The sequence below is a fragment of the Micropterus salmoides genome, unplaced genomic scaffold, assembly GCF_014851395.1.
Source record: "Micropterus salmoides isolate LMB-PRFRI ecotype aquatic unplaced genomic scaffold, ASM1485139v1 Ms_hic_scaffold_18, whole genome shotgun sequence".
In the NCBI taxonomy this organism is placed as follows: Eukaryota; Metazoa; Chordata; class Actinopteri; order Centrarchiformes; family Centrarchidae; genus Micropterus; species Micropterus salmoides.
Window position 1 is genome coordinate 26,884,125 of NW_024040928.1, and position 13,704 is coordinate 26,897,828.

Below are 13,704 nucleotides of genomic sequence, written 5' to 3' on the forward strand. Positions count from 1 at the left end.
TACATTTCTTCCTTCTTTAACTGATCTGAAAACATGAAAATCTGGGCCAACAGTGGAACTAAACTGTGCTCTTCTTCCTCATGAGTACCTTTACTTTAGGTACTTGAAGCAACTACAGGGAGCGAAAAGACAGTAAAGTCCTGCCTCGTGAAATAAGATGAACCGAAGAAGAAGTCCTCCTTTTATCAACACGAAATAAAAGTTAATTGTAGTTGCTTCAAACATTCAGTGTGTACGTTTTAGTGGCATCTACTGGTGAGGGTTGCAAATTGTAACCTGACTGCAACCAACGGCTCACTCACCCCTCCTCTCCACGTGCGGGGGAGAAGCTAAGGTGTCCGACACGCTCTTTCAGCTCTTGTGCTGAATAATAGGCCTACGTGAGGTCTTGCATTTGTCCAAATTTCAAGTCTCTTCTTATTTCTAATAAATCAGTCACTACTTTCTTCTTCTTATTCCTGAGTAAGTAGTGACAAAACGCACTCTGTAGAGTCGGAAACATGGATAGAAATGGCTCATTCTAAAGTATTAAAACATAAAGACCTTACATAATGAACTGTTATGTACCAATAGATCCTTCTAAATATTACACACTGAACCATTAATAACATTTTATTACAGATACTATTTCTGACAGAAACAGACAGAAAGTATTTATGCCACAGTTGTTTTGACACTTTTACTTTAGTAATTGGCTTGTTTTTCCTCCTCTGAAGGGAAACTTTCTCAATTGGATGCATTGTTGTGTGAAAACCATTTGTGTGCACAGCAATTCTGATTTTGTGTGTGTGTCTGATAATCCTCAGTGTCTCTGCGTGTCCTAAAATGTTTTTAAAAAAGAGCAATGTCGGTGTAGAAGCCCACCAAACTTGTGACAACTTCCCTCAGCAGCGCTGGCTCAGATGTTTTGATCTGTGTGTGTTATTCATCCAGCCCTCCGCCTCATGCTGCGACATTCAAACAGAGCTGCGAGTCATTAGCTCAGGAGATCTTTGACTGCCACATGAAAGCCGGATGATCAGCGGCGGCGGCTCCCCGGGGGGCCGGCTGCTTGCATCCCTGCACCGTGCACAGGCCTGTGACTGCCGCCACGGCTTCTCAGACAGGGCAGCCGACTTACAAATGACCTGAGTTGGTCTTGTTAGAAGTGAGGCGGAGTGGGGGCGGCTTAGCGCTGGAGTCCCTGCGCCGCGCACACGGCTCATTACTCTGACAGATAATACAGAAGGACGGACAAAAGGCAAAAGGGAGGAGAAGTCACTAATGAGGAAAAGAGCAGATACTAAACGGAGGAATTACGAACCTCCTCACCAGCTTTTCTGCTCCTCGTCTGTCACTCAGAGACACTACTGCTGCGGGAGGAGATTCACCTGAGCAGGGCAGGAAGAGGCCTGCTGGAACTGCAACAGCTGGGTCAAAACCTCAAAACCAGAGCATCCGCTAGTTTTCTAGTGTATGGAAAGGCCACTCTAGAAGGTGGAGAGCCGGCCACCGTACAGAGTGGGGGAGACGTGATAATTGTTCCACATGCATGTCTTAAACTGAAAGACATTCATAGAATCAGAATCAAAATTAGCTTTATTTCTTTATTACCAGGATATGAGAACATATATATACACACACAAACTATAAACAATAACAATATAGACATATTGAGACAGTAGTGCAATAAGCAGAGTGCAAAGGATGCAGAAGTAAATTACTATTACCATCATTATCATTATGCACATACATGTACACAGTTTGATGATTGCAAAAGATGTTGGAATAAATATTATGTGCAGGTGTAGGTGGATTTGGTATACATATCCAATATAACAAAATGAACAGTATGAACAGCTCAGAAATAGAGAATGATGAATAAAAAGTAAGTGGTAACCAGTAAACAGGTGGCTGAGTAGAGACAGAGAAGTGTTCCTGCCACTGTGAGTCAAATCATCAAGTGCGCGAGGGCTCTCTCGTGGACATTTTGAGCCTTTTCGTAAGTCCGCATTTCTGCAGGCACTTTGCCTGAGGGCATTGCCCACAGTTAAATAGCAGTATGACGTGAAACACAGGGGTTACAGGGGAAGTCCTGAAGCGAGAGAAAAATCACAGCAAATCTGCATTATAGGAAGTTGGAACAGGTTGTGTCCGGGGTGAGATGGATCTGCAGTGATGTTTCCTGCCCGTTTCCGGACTCTGGAAATGCGTAAGTCCTGAATGGAGGGCAGGTTGGCACAGATGATTTCTGCTCTGTTGTAGTCTGCTCCTGTCCTTTTTGGTGGCAGATCCAAACCAGACAGTAGTGCTGCACTCAGCTGGTCACATAAAAAGTGTCAAGAGAGAGAAGTTCAAACTACTGTTTCACCTCTTCACAGCTAACCAGTCGTGCCATGCAAAATGGGGGGCTGACGAAGAGGCTCCTGCCAAAACGCCCCCCAAAAAAGCAGATGTCTTTTTAAACAATTGAATTTGGCTCAACTTTTGCTGTTGGGCAATGCAACACCATTCGGCAAATAGGTGCAACTGCAGACTTCTGGTAGATAAAGGTCGCATAGGATGATACTGTTGCATAACAGTCTTATCCTACGACTACTTGCTCTGCTTCTTCTTATTTTCTACTGAAGCCTGTAAGATGGAAAAATAAAAGTTGCGCTGAACAGAAGGCTAATACGACCATTAGTCCGTCTCTCCACCAACTCACAGCAGGAACTTACATCGTGTCCATCTTAAAAGACATCCCAGTCTGCTCCAGTTATTAGGCTTTTACAGAGAGTTGATTCGTAAATGATGTGTGGAAGCACAGAATCACTTTCACACCTGTTTGTCTTCATTTATGTGTGCTGTTGGCACTGAAACATTTCCACTAAGGCCTCTACCCGTCCTGCATTTTTACTGTAGCTCCTGCAGAGAGCGTCACAAATGGACGATTGGTCAACACCCCTTGGCTTATTAATGCCCTGTGTACACTTTTGTGTTGTTTTTGCATGTGCTCTCACGGTGACTCAGCTCTTTCGTGGCTATTCAATTAAAGACAGCAAGTACAGTCACTAGTTTTTGTTTACTGTGCTGTTTTCAGCAGCGTCCTGGTCACAGCGTTAATGTGTCTTACTCATCGCAGTACGCTTAAGTAAAAAAATTAGGTTGGTGCCATCTTTTTACCCAGATGGGATCATACCCATATGTTATATGGTATCTATGTTGGGCAGGTAACGCTCAGGAGGTAGCGCGGGTTGCCCATCAAGCGGAAGATCGGCGGTTCAATCCCTTGCTTCTCCAGGAATGTCGAAGTGTCCTTGGGCAAGATACTGAACCTCAATGTGCCCCTGATGGCTGTTCCATGTATGAATGTTAGTTTCCGCACTTTGGCTCAGTGTATTAATGTTTGAATGCGATGTAGTGTAAAACCGTTTTGAGTGGTTGCAAAGACTAGAAAGGCGCTATGCAGAGCGTTTACACTCATATGAGATTTGAGCTACAGTTTGAACCATGGCATGTGTGAGTGTAGCACGAGAATTTTGGATGGAGCAAAGAGCGAACATTGGAGCGTTGTCTTTTATCTCCATCATGCTCCAATTTTGCTCGGCTACCGCTCAAACATGAGTTTGGCTGCTCAGATCTTTTGGATAGCAGGCTAGGATTTAAGCTAAAATCTAATTACAGACACAGCTTCTTCCTTTTTTGGAGCGAGAGGTAAGAGGGGTGAAAGCTCTGTGAGCAAGGAGCAAAACTGCACACGTCAGCTAAAATCTAGATGTTAAACATGACAAAAGATCTCGAGGACATTGAACCTGAAGGAGATAAAACTTGGCTCTATTTAACAACCTTTTATCCAGTATTGGCTACATTTAAAAGACAAACACATTATGATTTGTAATTATTTTTTAAACAAAAAGTGAGAACTTCTAATCTCCTTGTCAAAAACATATGAACAGATTGAGCTGCAGTGTGAACGCAGCCAAAGAGGTTTCGAACATTACAGCTGTGCAGTGATTAAAGTCAACTCTTTGTTGAGCGAGAGAATCTCAGTAAAATGTAATTGGTCCCTCACAGCAGGACTCCAACTGCAAACCGCACTGTTCAACATTAATAAACAACAAACATCACTACAAACTTGTTATTCATGGATGTTTCAAACAAGGATAAGTCACATTTTATCTGTGGAAATCTAAGCGTACGTATGCACAGGGAAACCAACACTGTGGACGTTTAATCATCTCTGCCACATGAAGATGCCATTTAAAGAAAGACAAAAAGATGAGAAGTGTGTTGAATGGCCTTTAGATCAAAAGATATATTTCAAATCCAGAACATCCGCTTTGGGCTTCTGTGTCGCCTTTCAATTTGTCAGGAACGTGAGCTGAGCCGCTTTAGTTGGATGCGTAAAACCGCCTCCCAGGGGGCCACCGGGGCAGACCACCAACGCTTTTCGGCCACCATGCTGCGTCAACGCAGCAAAACAAAAGCACAAAGCTGCAGCGGGGACGCTTTGTTGCTCTGCTTTAATGTGGCGGCAGGCCGGCTGCCCCGCTGACCTGCGGCCTCGTCCTCCTGGAAGCAACACAAACAACTGCAAAGACCCGCAAAGTGTCGCTGTGCTGAGGGAGAAACGTAAAGTTCTCCATACTGGTGGTTTTAGCATTTTTTATTAATTAACAACAAATCACACATTCTTTAAAACCATCATTTTGTTGCACCGTCTTCTTCTACAATAATGTATTGAAGACTTAATGTTACAAACTGTTAATATTTGCATAATGGGAGTGGATGGAAACGTGCATTAATTTGTTTGGCAACCTGACTCATTATATTGCAAACAGGTAATGTTTTAAAAATGTACCTTTGTGGTGTGCTGGTTTTGGAAGAAGACCCAACTTTCAAGACTTGAGACACATCTTGATACAGGAAGCTGCCATACTGGTATTTTTTCCCGCATTAGACCTTGTGAATGAAAATGCTTCCAAAATCACACCAGCAAAAAAAGACTCGTTCTTAAAAGGCCATCAGCAGGTTCCTCTAATAACTTCCTACCAATTAACAGTTGAATTGAAATGCCTCTTGAAACTTGGGTTCCTCGTCAATAAATATTTGATTAAATTCATTAGAATCACGAATGAATTAGCACTTTATTTTTCTATTAAGATATTTATCTTGTTGAGGAAAAGGGACAGAAAAAAAGATCATTTATCATAATTGTTTTGAATGTTCAACTTTCACTCAGGGGCAAAAATCAGCCTTTAAACTTGAAAGGAATAATGATTTGACTTGTGATAATTATTGAAATCAAATGGTATGAAATGTTTTTATCGTGAGAACATTTCCGCTTTGATACGATGTTGATCTCGTGGGCCGCTGTACTGTTCATTACTACTTTACTCAAACCGGAGGACTATTTTCAGTGGTGGATTAAAACAAATTTGTACTAGTAATAGCTGTGAGTTCGTCCAGGGGCCGGGCGGTGTATGTGGGACTGAGGTAAAACAAGCTACCACTTGTGTGTTCACGGTAATGAAGAACACGTCAGCCAGGCTGAGGTCCAATTAAACTCAATGAACTGGATTCCATCAAAAGGCTGTTGCCACTCCCCTCTCCCCTCCCTCCGACCCGCCCGCCACACGGCAACGGAGGCTTTCCTTTCTTCGCGGCGACGGCCATGACCGAGCCAAGGTCATGACTAATCCTTAAAGGGGGGTCCTCCCTTTGTCTTGTCACAACCAGGGGGGTCAGAGGGTCTGAAAGGCCGCCGCTCAGTTTAACATCTATTAGACCCCCGCAGAGCGGCTCCTATTGGCTGCTGGGGCTGCTCTGTGTGTGTTTGTAAGCTGCATCCCCTGTAGATGTTGGGCACACACTGGACGTTTGTGTTCATCTCTGTGTTTTAACTTGTCTTTCTGCACAGCCATGCACATTTATCGATTTTGTCCATTGGCAAGTTGATGCTTTGAGTTGGACTCAGTGTTTTGTTGTACGAGTCCACTGAAATTTTTGAATGTACTGTACAAACCTTACAGTACAAGTAGCTAAGCTAACAAGGCTAATGTAGCCTGTGTCATCAGCTGCCAGTCAGTCTGTTCATTTATGTGTTTGTACATAACATATTAACACAGGAATCATGGGACAACAGTGGATTCGCTGCACAAGATCATTCAATTTTAGCTTTTTCATAATAAAACATGGCGTCGACAGCAGCTGTATCTGGTGAACCTATTTTTACTCCTTCAACTGTCAGATTCTTCAGATTTGATAATTGCAATTTTCCCCATTTCCCTTCCCATCTTGCGATCAAACAGAGTGATCAGTGCCTTGGACACACTTTCGTACATTAACATAGCAGCACGAGGGAGTTAAAGTCAGTCCAATCAGGCCGATTCGCCCGTCTGTGAGCGCGCTTTAACCACAAGCTCAGGGAAGCCCGTCCCCACGTCCATCTCTCTGGTAAACTGCAGGTCGACCGCCTCGCCGACGACCACCTCGGCTGTGGTGAACACCTCCAGATCTCCCAGCACGTGACCACCGACCGTCTTGCCCTCCTTGTCTGACAGGCAGATGTGGAGGTGGGCGTCGGGGTTTAACGTGCCGACCAGGGAGACGATCTCGAACCGCCCGCTGAGGTGGACCACCTGAGGGAAAAGGCTGACATCATGACAAGCTAACATTACATTCATTACCTCTGGGACAAGGTGGAGAGATTCTATCTGCACACCGGCCTGGGGACGCCTCGGGATCCCCCAGTCAGAGTTGGTTAATGTGGCTCGGCAAAGGGTGGTTTGGGTTCCTCTGCTTGATCATGACCTGGATACAGGATGGGCCTTGAGACATTTGCAGCACGATAGGCAAGTGCACGTGTCTTGAATTGGATTAGAGCAGCCATTAGTGCAGCACGTGGATTAAACTTCGGTAGGTTGAAGAACAGCTGGACCGCTGCATTCTGGACGAGCTGCAGAGGATGGATGGCGCAAGAGCTTGGGCCAGAACCTGCATCAGGAGGATACGTCCGTTCCTCACCCAGGAACGGACGTATCCTCCTGATGGCGTTGAGGACGAATCTGCAGGAGCGGGTTGTCGTAGTGACAGTTGCAGTGAAGGTCAGCCCGTCATCCAGGTTCAGTCTAGGTACTGAGCACGGTTTATTTATGGTGACAAAACTTTATTTACACATCATGTAGAGACAAGCTGAGAAAACCTGATGAAAGTGCTGATCTCATTCATGTCAGTGGATTAAATTACATTTTACACTTCGAAGTATTAATATTTACAGGGATTTACAACGACATATGGACTTTTAATGAACAAGTTGTGACTGTTTTGTAGTTTTATTTCTTACATTTCTCGGCTGTATTTGTGGTTATAAACAGTTAAACAATATTTGACCTCATTTGTGTTTGTTGATGTGGCGTTGGCCAGCCGGAGCGTTGCCTTTGTAACGCTGCCGACGCAGGTTATGATGAACGGCGCTCGGAGTCGCCTCTCCTCCACGAACGTCTGCAAAGATCCCAGCAGCTCCTGACCCGGGCCGAACCGGACCGCGTGGACCTGCAGGGACGAGCCTCCTCCTGCTGAACTCTGCAACAAAAAGATGGTTTTATTTGTTAATTTATTCAGTTTTTCCATCTATTTTCTTAAATTTTTACTGTATTTTTAACACTTTTTTAGATATTGTGTGTTTTCTGTATTTGTTAAATTCAATAATTCTTGTTTATTTCAAAATAAATATGCACATTAAGCGAAATTTAAAAGGTTTAACTGGATATTAACAAAATAATGACGCAGCCGCTATATCTTTATCAGCTACTCTGTTGTTCATCATCAACTCATGACACATAATTTTTCTGTAAGGATGGCCCACTTATTTTGGGTTTGGAGTCGGCCGATCTTTGAACGTCAACAAAACCATTTACAGCCTCGTCATTTAAACTTGTTTTGTCTGTTTACTTGTCCAACAGCTGTGCGATCGTCATTTAAAATGGGCTCTAAATGTATTGAAAAGCAAAAATGTAATTTCAAATCGGACAGAAAGCTCTTGTTCATTGTGTGTGTGTGTGTGTGTGTGAGTGTGAGTGGCCCATTCAGCTCTTTAAGAGGATCACTGCGCTTAACCAAACACCCGGCTGACCTCTGACCCCGCAGAGTGAGAAAGCAGTCACGTGACCAAACATAAGTGAAGCTCACATTGATCCACAGGTCCACAAAGAGCAAGAGGCAGCGAGGTGGAGCCAACATCACATTACTTCACATTTATTTACTCTACATGTTGACGGGTCAATGTGTGAACTAACTGTCCACTTTAGCTTTAATAATCACCATATTTGATCTTTTAAAAGTCCTATTTGAGGACATTTTTATTTACATTGTCTCAAGAATTCACTATGAATTCATTTCTGTTATGTAGATTCGTAGTGATTCTAATAGAGGTGAAGAAGAGCCACACAGAAATGAGAATGCTCCGTCTTAATAAGGTGACAGACGTCTAAAAGGAGGCAGCACTTTCAGTGTTTAACCTACCGAAATGCTCACTGAAACTCAGGATAAGAGACTTAACCTCAATTACATCGTCATTTTATTAATGGCCTGCATTAAATGGTAACTGAACAAGGTTTAATTTGTTCCTGCATGAGCTGCTGTGGGTCATTGGCTAAAATGGCTCATGAGACACCAGAGATACATTTTAGAGTTAAATGTTTTCAGTGTGGAGGATCTTCTGCAGCTCGGTGAATCTGACAAGATCTTTAACAAGATTTTAAAAGACAAATTTCCTCTGCGGCAGTTAGCTTTTATCCAAACACTGAATCTCTGTCCAACATTAGGGCCCTGCAGCATGTGTCTCCTCTACAGACTGTATGGAGATATGATTTAAAACAAATTGACATGCATCTCCAATGTCCACGTTCAGTGATCCTGTAGGGCTCAACACACACACACACACACACACACACACACACACACCGGCCTCCAAACAATGCTTCAGAACTACAGATAACACAGATAATACTACAAACACCTTTGTGAGTGGGCTTTCCATCACGATTTGATTTCCTCTATGGGTTAAACCCCCACGTGTTCCTCTCTTCAGTAACTGTGACAGCTCAGCCACAAAGTGAAAGTGAAAGTTTCCGCCTTGTATCATTTCCTTGCCTGCTCCTTTCTGTTATTTCAGAACTTTATTCTGACTTCACGATGCCTGTCTGCGCAGTCAGTTTTTTTTTTTTTTTTGCGGAAGACCGCAAGCGGTTTATTTTTGACAAAGCATGCAAAGCATTTAAACTTATGTGCCATGTGGTCACAATGCGGCCTGGACCACATCCGGAGGTGGTTTGATCAGATCGGATGTGGTCACGATCTGCATTTACACCTCTACTTGCATGAGTTTCAGCACTACTGATAAATGGGGCCTTTAGAGGCTCAAGTCAAAATGACGATTAACCTTATTTTGCAGTTCAAAGAAAATTATCTTCACACATTTCCTTATGTCATACAGGAAAGTTCAATACTACTAATTTGTACAGAGAGAGACCACTTTGTGGAAATAATGGCGGTGTGAAGATGAGACCTATCGTGGACTGAAAAGTTCTCCCACTTCTAAAGTTCTCAGAGTCGCAGGGGAAACAACCTGAGTGCAGAGTGGATTCACAACATCTGCTTTCTATTTCTCTGCTTTGGATTCGGTTCGGTGCAAATGTTTAAAGTTTAAAACCAAAAGTAATGAAGTGAAAACTCACCATTGTGCACCAGACTGAGGCTCCCGGAGGACTAGACTTTGACCACAAACACTTCCCTTAAACACTTAAGGTCACACACATGCAGGATCGTCAGAGTTTGGGTGGATCTGAGCATGCTCAGTGACACTGACCACTTTGTGCTGATTTGTTAGTTGTATCCTGGTCTTTGACTGCCCCCTGCTGGTGCTTTTAGAGACGAGCAACTGCAATGCAAGTTTTGGCACTAAGTCATGTTTTGTACTAAATATGTTACAACATTTGACATAAAAGTCATTTTATGTAATTTTAGCTATTTTATGATTAAACATTAGTATATTAAATATATTTTCTGTGTAGTCAAAGGCTCTGTAACAACACGATGTAGTTGTATTTCTATCTTTACTATGAAGAGCACTGTGCTTTACATTTGGTTGATGTTCAGTTCTAAAATAATAGTAACCTCAAATAAAGACAGGGATCAAGTATCTCTTAAAAACAAAGACATGCATATGAGGAGACAGTGCCTTTTTCAGCCCTAGCAGCACTAATAAGTCAGGGAAACCTCTGTATTGCCTGAGAGGCGAAATCCAGGGCAAACTCAGATTTGGATGACAATTTAGGGGGACCTGCCCTCCCCCACTTACAAGTTCAGAAAGCCTTTAAATATGTAAAATGCAGCACAGAGAGAACATCAACATTAAAATCTGCAAACAATCAAAAACAACTTTCAAAAATAATTTAAAACATTAAATTAAAAAAGGTTATAAAGTCCTTGGTCTTGGAGCCAACATCACATTACTTTACATTTATTTACTCTACATGTTGACGGGTCAATGTGTGAACTAACTGTCCAACTTTAGCTTCAATAATCATCATATTTGAGGACATTTTTATTTACATTTTCTCTAGAATTCACTATGAATTCATTTCTGTTATGTAGATTCGTAGTGATTCTAATAGAGGTGAAGACACACACACACACACACACACACACACACACACACACACACACACACACACACACACACCGGCCTCCAAACAATGCTTCAGAACTACAGATAACACAGATAATACTACAAACACCTTTGTGAGTGGGCTTTCCATCACGATTTGATTTCCTCTATGGGTTAAACCCCCACGTGTTCCTCTCTTCAGTAACTGTGACAGCTCAGCCACAAAGTGAAAGTGAAAGTTTCCGCCTTGTATCATTTCCTTGCCTGCTCCTTTCTGTTATTTCAGAACTTTATTCTGACTTCACGACGCCTGTCTGCGCAGTCAGTTTTTTTTTTTTGCGGAAGACCGCAAGCGGTTTATTTTTGACAAAGCATGCAATGCATTTAAACTTATGTGCCATGTGGTCACAATGCGGCCTGGACCACATCCGGAGGTGGTTTGATCAGATCGGATGTGGTCACGATCTGCATTTACACCTCTACTTGCATGAGTTTCAGCACTACTGATAAATGGGGCCTTTAGAGGCTCAAGTCAAAATGACGATTAACCTTATTTTGCAGTTCAAAGAAAATTATCTTCACACATTTCCTTATGTCATACAGGAAAGTTCAATACTACTAATTTGTACAGAGAGAGACCACTTTGTGGAAATAATGGCGGTGTGAAGATGAGACCTATCGTGGACTGAAAAGTTCTCCCACTTCTAAAGTTCTCAGAGTCGCAGGGGAAACAACCTGAGTGCAGAGTGGATTCACAACATCTGCTTTCTATTTCTCTGCTTTGGATTCGGTTCGGTGCAAATGTTTAAAGTTTAAAACCAAAAGTAATGAAGTGAAAACTCACCATTGTGCACCAGACTGAGGCTCCCGGAGGACTAGACTTTGACCACAAACACTTCCCTTAAACACTTAAGGTCACACACATGCAGGATCGTCAGAGTTTGGGTGGATCTGAGCATGCTCAGTGACACTGACCACTTTGTGCTGACGTTTGTTAGTTGTATCCCTGGTCTTTGACTGCCCCCTGCTGGTGCTTTTAGAGACGAGCAACTGCAATGCAAGTTTTGGCACTAAGTCATGTTTTGTACTAAATATGTTACAACATTTGACATAAAAGTCATTTTAGCTATTTTATGATTAAACATTAGTATATTAAATATATTTTCTGTGTAGTCAAAGGCTCTGTAACAACACGATGCAGTTGCATTTCTATCTTTACTATGAAGAGCACTGTGCTTTACATTTGGTTGATGTTCAGTTCTAAAATAATAGTAACCTCAAATAAAGACAGGGATCAAGTATCTCTTAAAAACAAAGACATGCATATGAGGAGACAGTGCCTTTTTCAGCCCTAGCAGCACTAATAAGTCAGGGAAACCTCTGTATTGCCTGAGAGGCGAAATCCAGGGCAAACTCAGATTTGGATGACAATTTAGGGGGACCTGCCCTCCCCCACTTACATGTTCAGAAAGCCTTTAAATATGTAAAATGCAGCACAGAGAGAACATCAACATTAAAATCTGCAAACAATCAAAAACAACTTTCAAAAATAATTATAACCTGTGAAGCGGGCTACTAAACGATGTCACTCACGTCTCCAAGCACATTAAAAAAGGTTATAAAGTCCTTGGTCATGACACGTCTGAACTGACTGAGCCATCGTCAGCCAGCTCAGAAACAGACACACTGATCAATGTTGTAGCCAGAATTATGTAAATAATGAGGTCCAAAGTCTTCCAGCGCACCATCTAAGAATGTTTGTATGATTTATGAACTTTATCTATCACAATACCAGGGCAGTGGATTCAGGTTTAGGAACATAGACACACATAGATTCATTTGTTTGACAAAAACACTAAAAGTTAAATATCTGAGTTTAAAAAACATTAGAATCAGACTTTAACGCTTTTGTTTGGGTTTATTGGACCCGTTTTTAATGTTAAAAATAAAAATTATTTTTTCAACCTCGGACTCCTTGGCTTTGGCTCATTTTCTGTGAAGAACATATAAAATGTAATTTTCAATGAACACTATACACAACCCCTCCACATTTATATTACACATGTGGTGTAGTATTTATTGTCACTTGTAGATGTCTTACTTTATTGACAGGTCGCTTTGTATAAAAGCGACTGCCAAATGAGTAAAGTAAATGTACTGTAAATATTTAAAAAGGCAAAAATGTGGTACTCATGAGTACGCTGCATAGGGAGACTGTGTAGCCCAAACACCAGAACTCATCATGGATTATATTGCCACCAAAGCTGGTGACTGGCTACAGCTGCAAAAGGAAAACCCTTCGCTGGCCACTTGTGATATTTTTCATCTTTGACATCTCAGAGTACAATGCTTTGGCATCTGGATAGCGTTAAACCCAGACTGGATCACGGGAAAGCTCCAGAGGAGACAGGCAAGTCATTAGTGAGAACCTCAAATCCAGAGAAGACAGCATATCCCAAGAATCCCAGCTTCTGCAGCCTCTGTGAGAAGGATTCAGCAGGAGGATGCTGGTGCCCCTTCAGCCTGACCCACAGAACAACCGCCCGCAGAACCTGAAGTAAATGTGAGATACTGTGAGTGTTAAAAACAACCAGTGCGAATTTGTGTGTAATTATTGAAAGTACACTCCTTTCACAGGACATGATCTCACCTCTGTCGCTTTAACACCGTGCATTCTGTGTGGAGCTTCTGTGCTTTTAACCCTAGATGGCGCTGTGGTTTGCTAAATGGATCCACTGCTTCCAACAATGCTGCACACACAGGGTCACAAAGTTTCCCCTTCAGCCTTCTCCACAGGTGGTTTGTTGCAGACTGAAAGTGGAAGTCAGTGTTAAAGAAAGTGTAGAGAGGATCGATGGTGCTTTAAATCTTAAACAGATTTGGATGCTGAGCTGCAATGTAATTCATACTTTTTCATGGATTAACAAAATCAACTGTTCACATTGAAATTGTATTACAAATAATTAGATAAAATATCTCTTTCTCATCAACACCCCTATGTTCCTCAGTAGCACTGATCAGTCTGGATTTATCAGATATTTCCAGTGAGTTTGAAATCGCTTCTTTATTCTCTT

General features: G+C 42.3%; 1 protein-coding gene across 4 annotated transcripts; it reads right to left on the reverse strand.

Moving 5' to 3' along the window:
- Positions 1–4,609: 4,609 nt before the first annotated feature.
- LOC119909010 (bifunctional protein GlmU-like) lies at positions 4,610–11,665 on the reverse strand. 4 transcript variants are annotated; one of them, XR_005445364.1, is made up of 4 exons: positions 8,981–9,073; positions 7,354–7,545; positions 4,955–6,602; positions 4,610–4,923 (listed from the first exon to the last, which is right to left on the reverse strand). XR_005445364.1 is itself a non-coding variant. In XM_038727022.1 (3 exons), the coding sequence occupies exons 1-3, from the start codon at positions 11,475–11,477 to the stop codon at positions 6,342–6,344; spliced, it is 456 nt and encodes a 151-aa protein (XP_038582950.1). In that variant the 5' UTR covers positions 11,478–11,665; the 3' UTR covers positions 4,610–6,341. The 4 variants fall into 4 exon arrangements, 3 of the variants coding, with proteins under 3 accessions (XP_038582950.1, XP_038582949.1, XP_038582948.1); XM_038727022.1 differs by lacking the exon at positions 8,981–9,073 and adding an exon at positions 11,475–11,665 and having other exon boundaries at positions 4,610–6,602; XM_038727021.1 differs by lacking the exon at positions 8,981–9,073 and adding an exon at positions 9,699–9,856 and having other exon boundaries at positions 4,610–6,602.
- Positions 11,666–13,704: the final 2,039 nt, after the last annotated feature.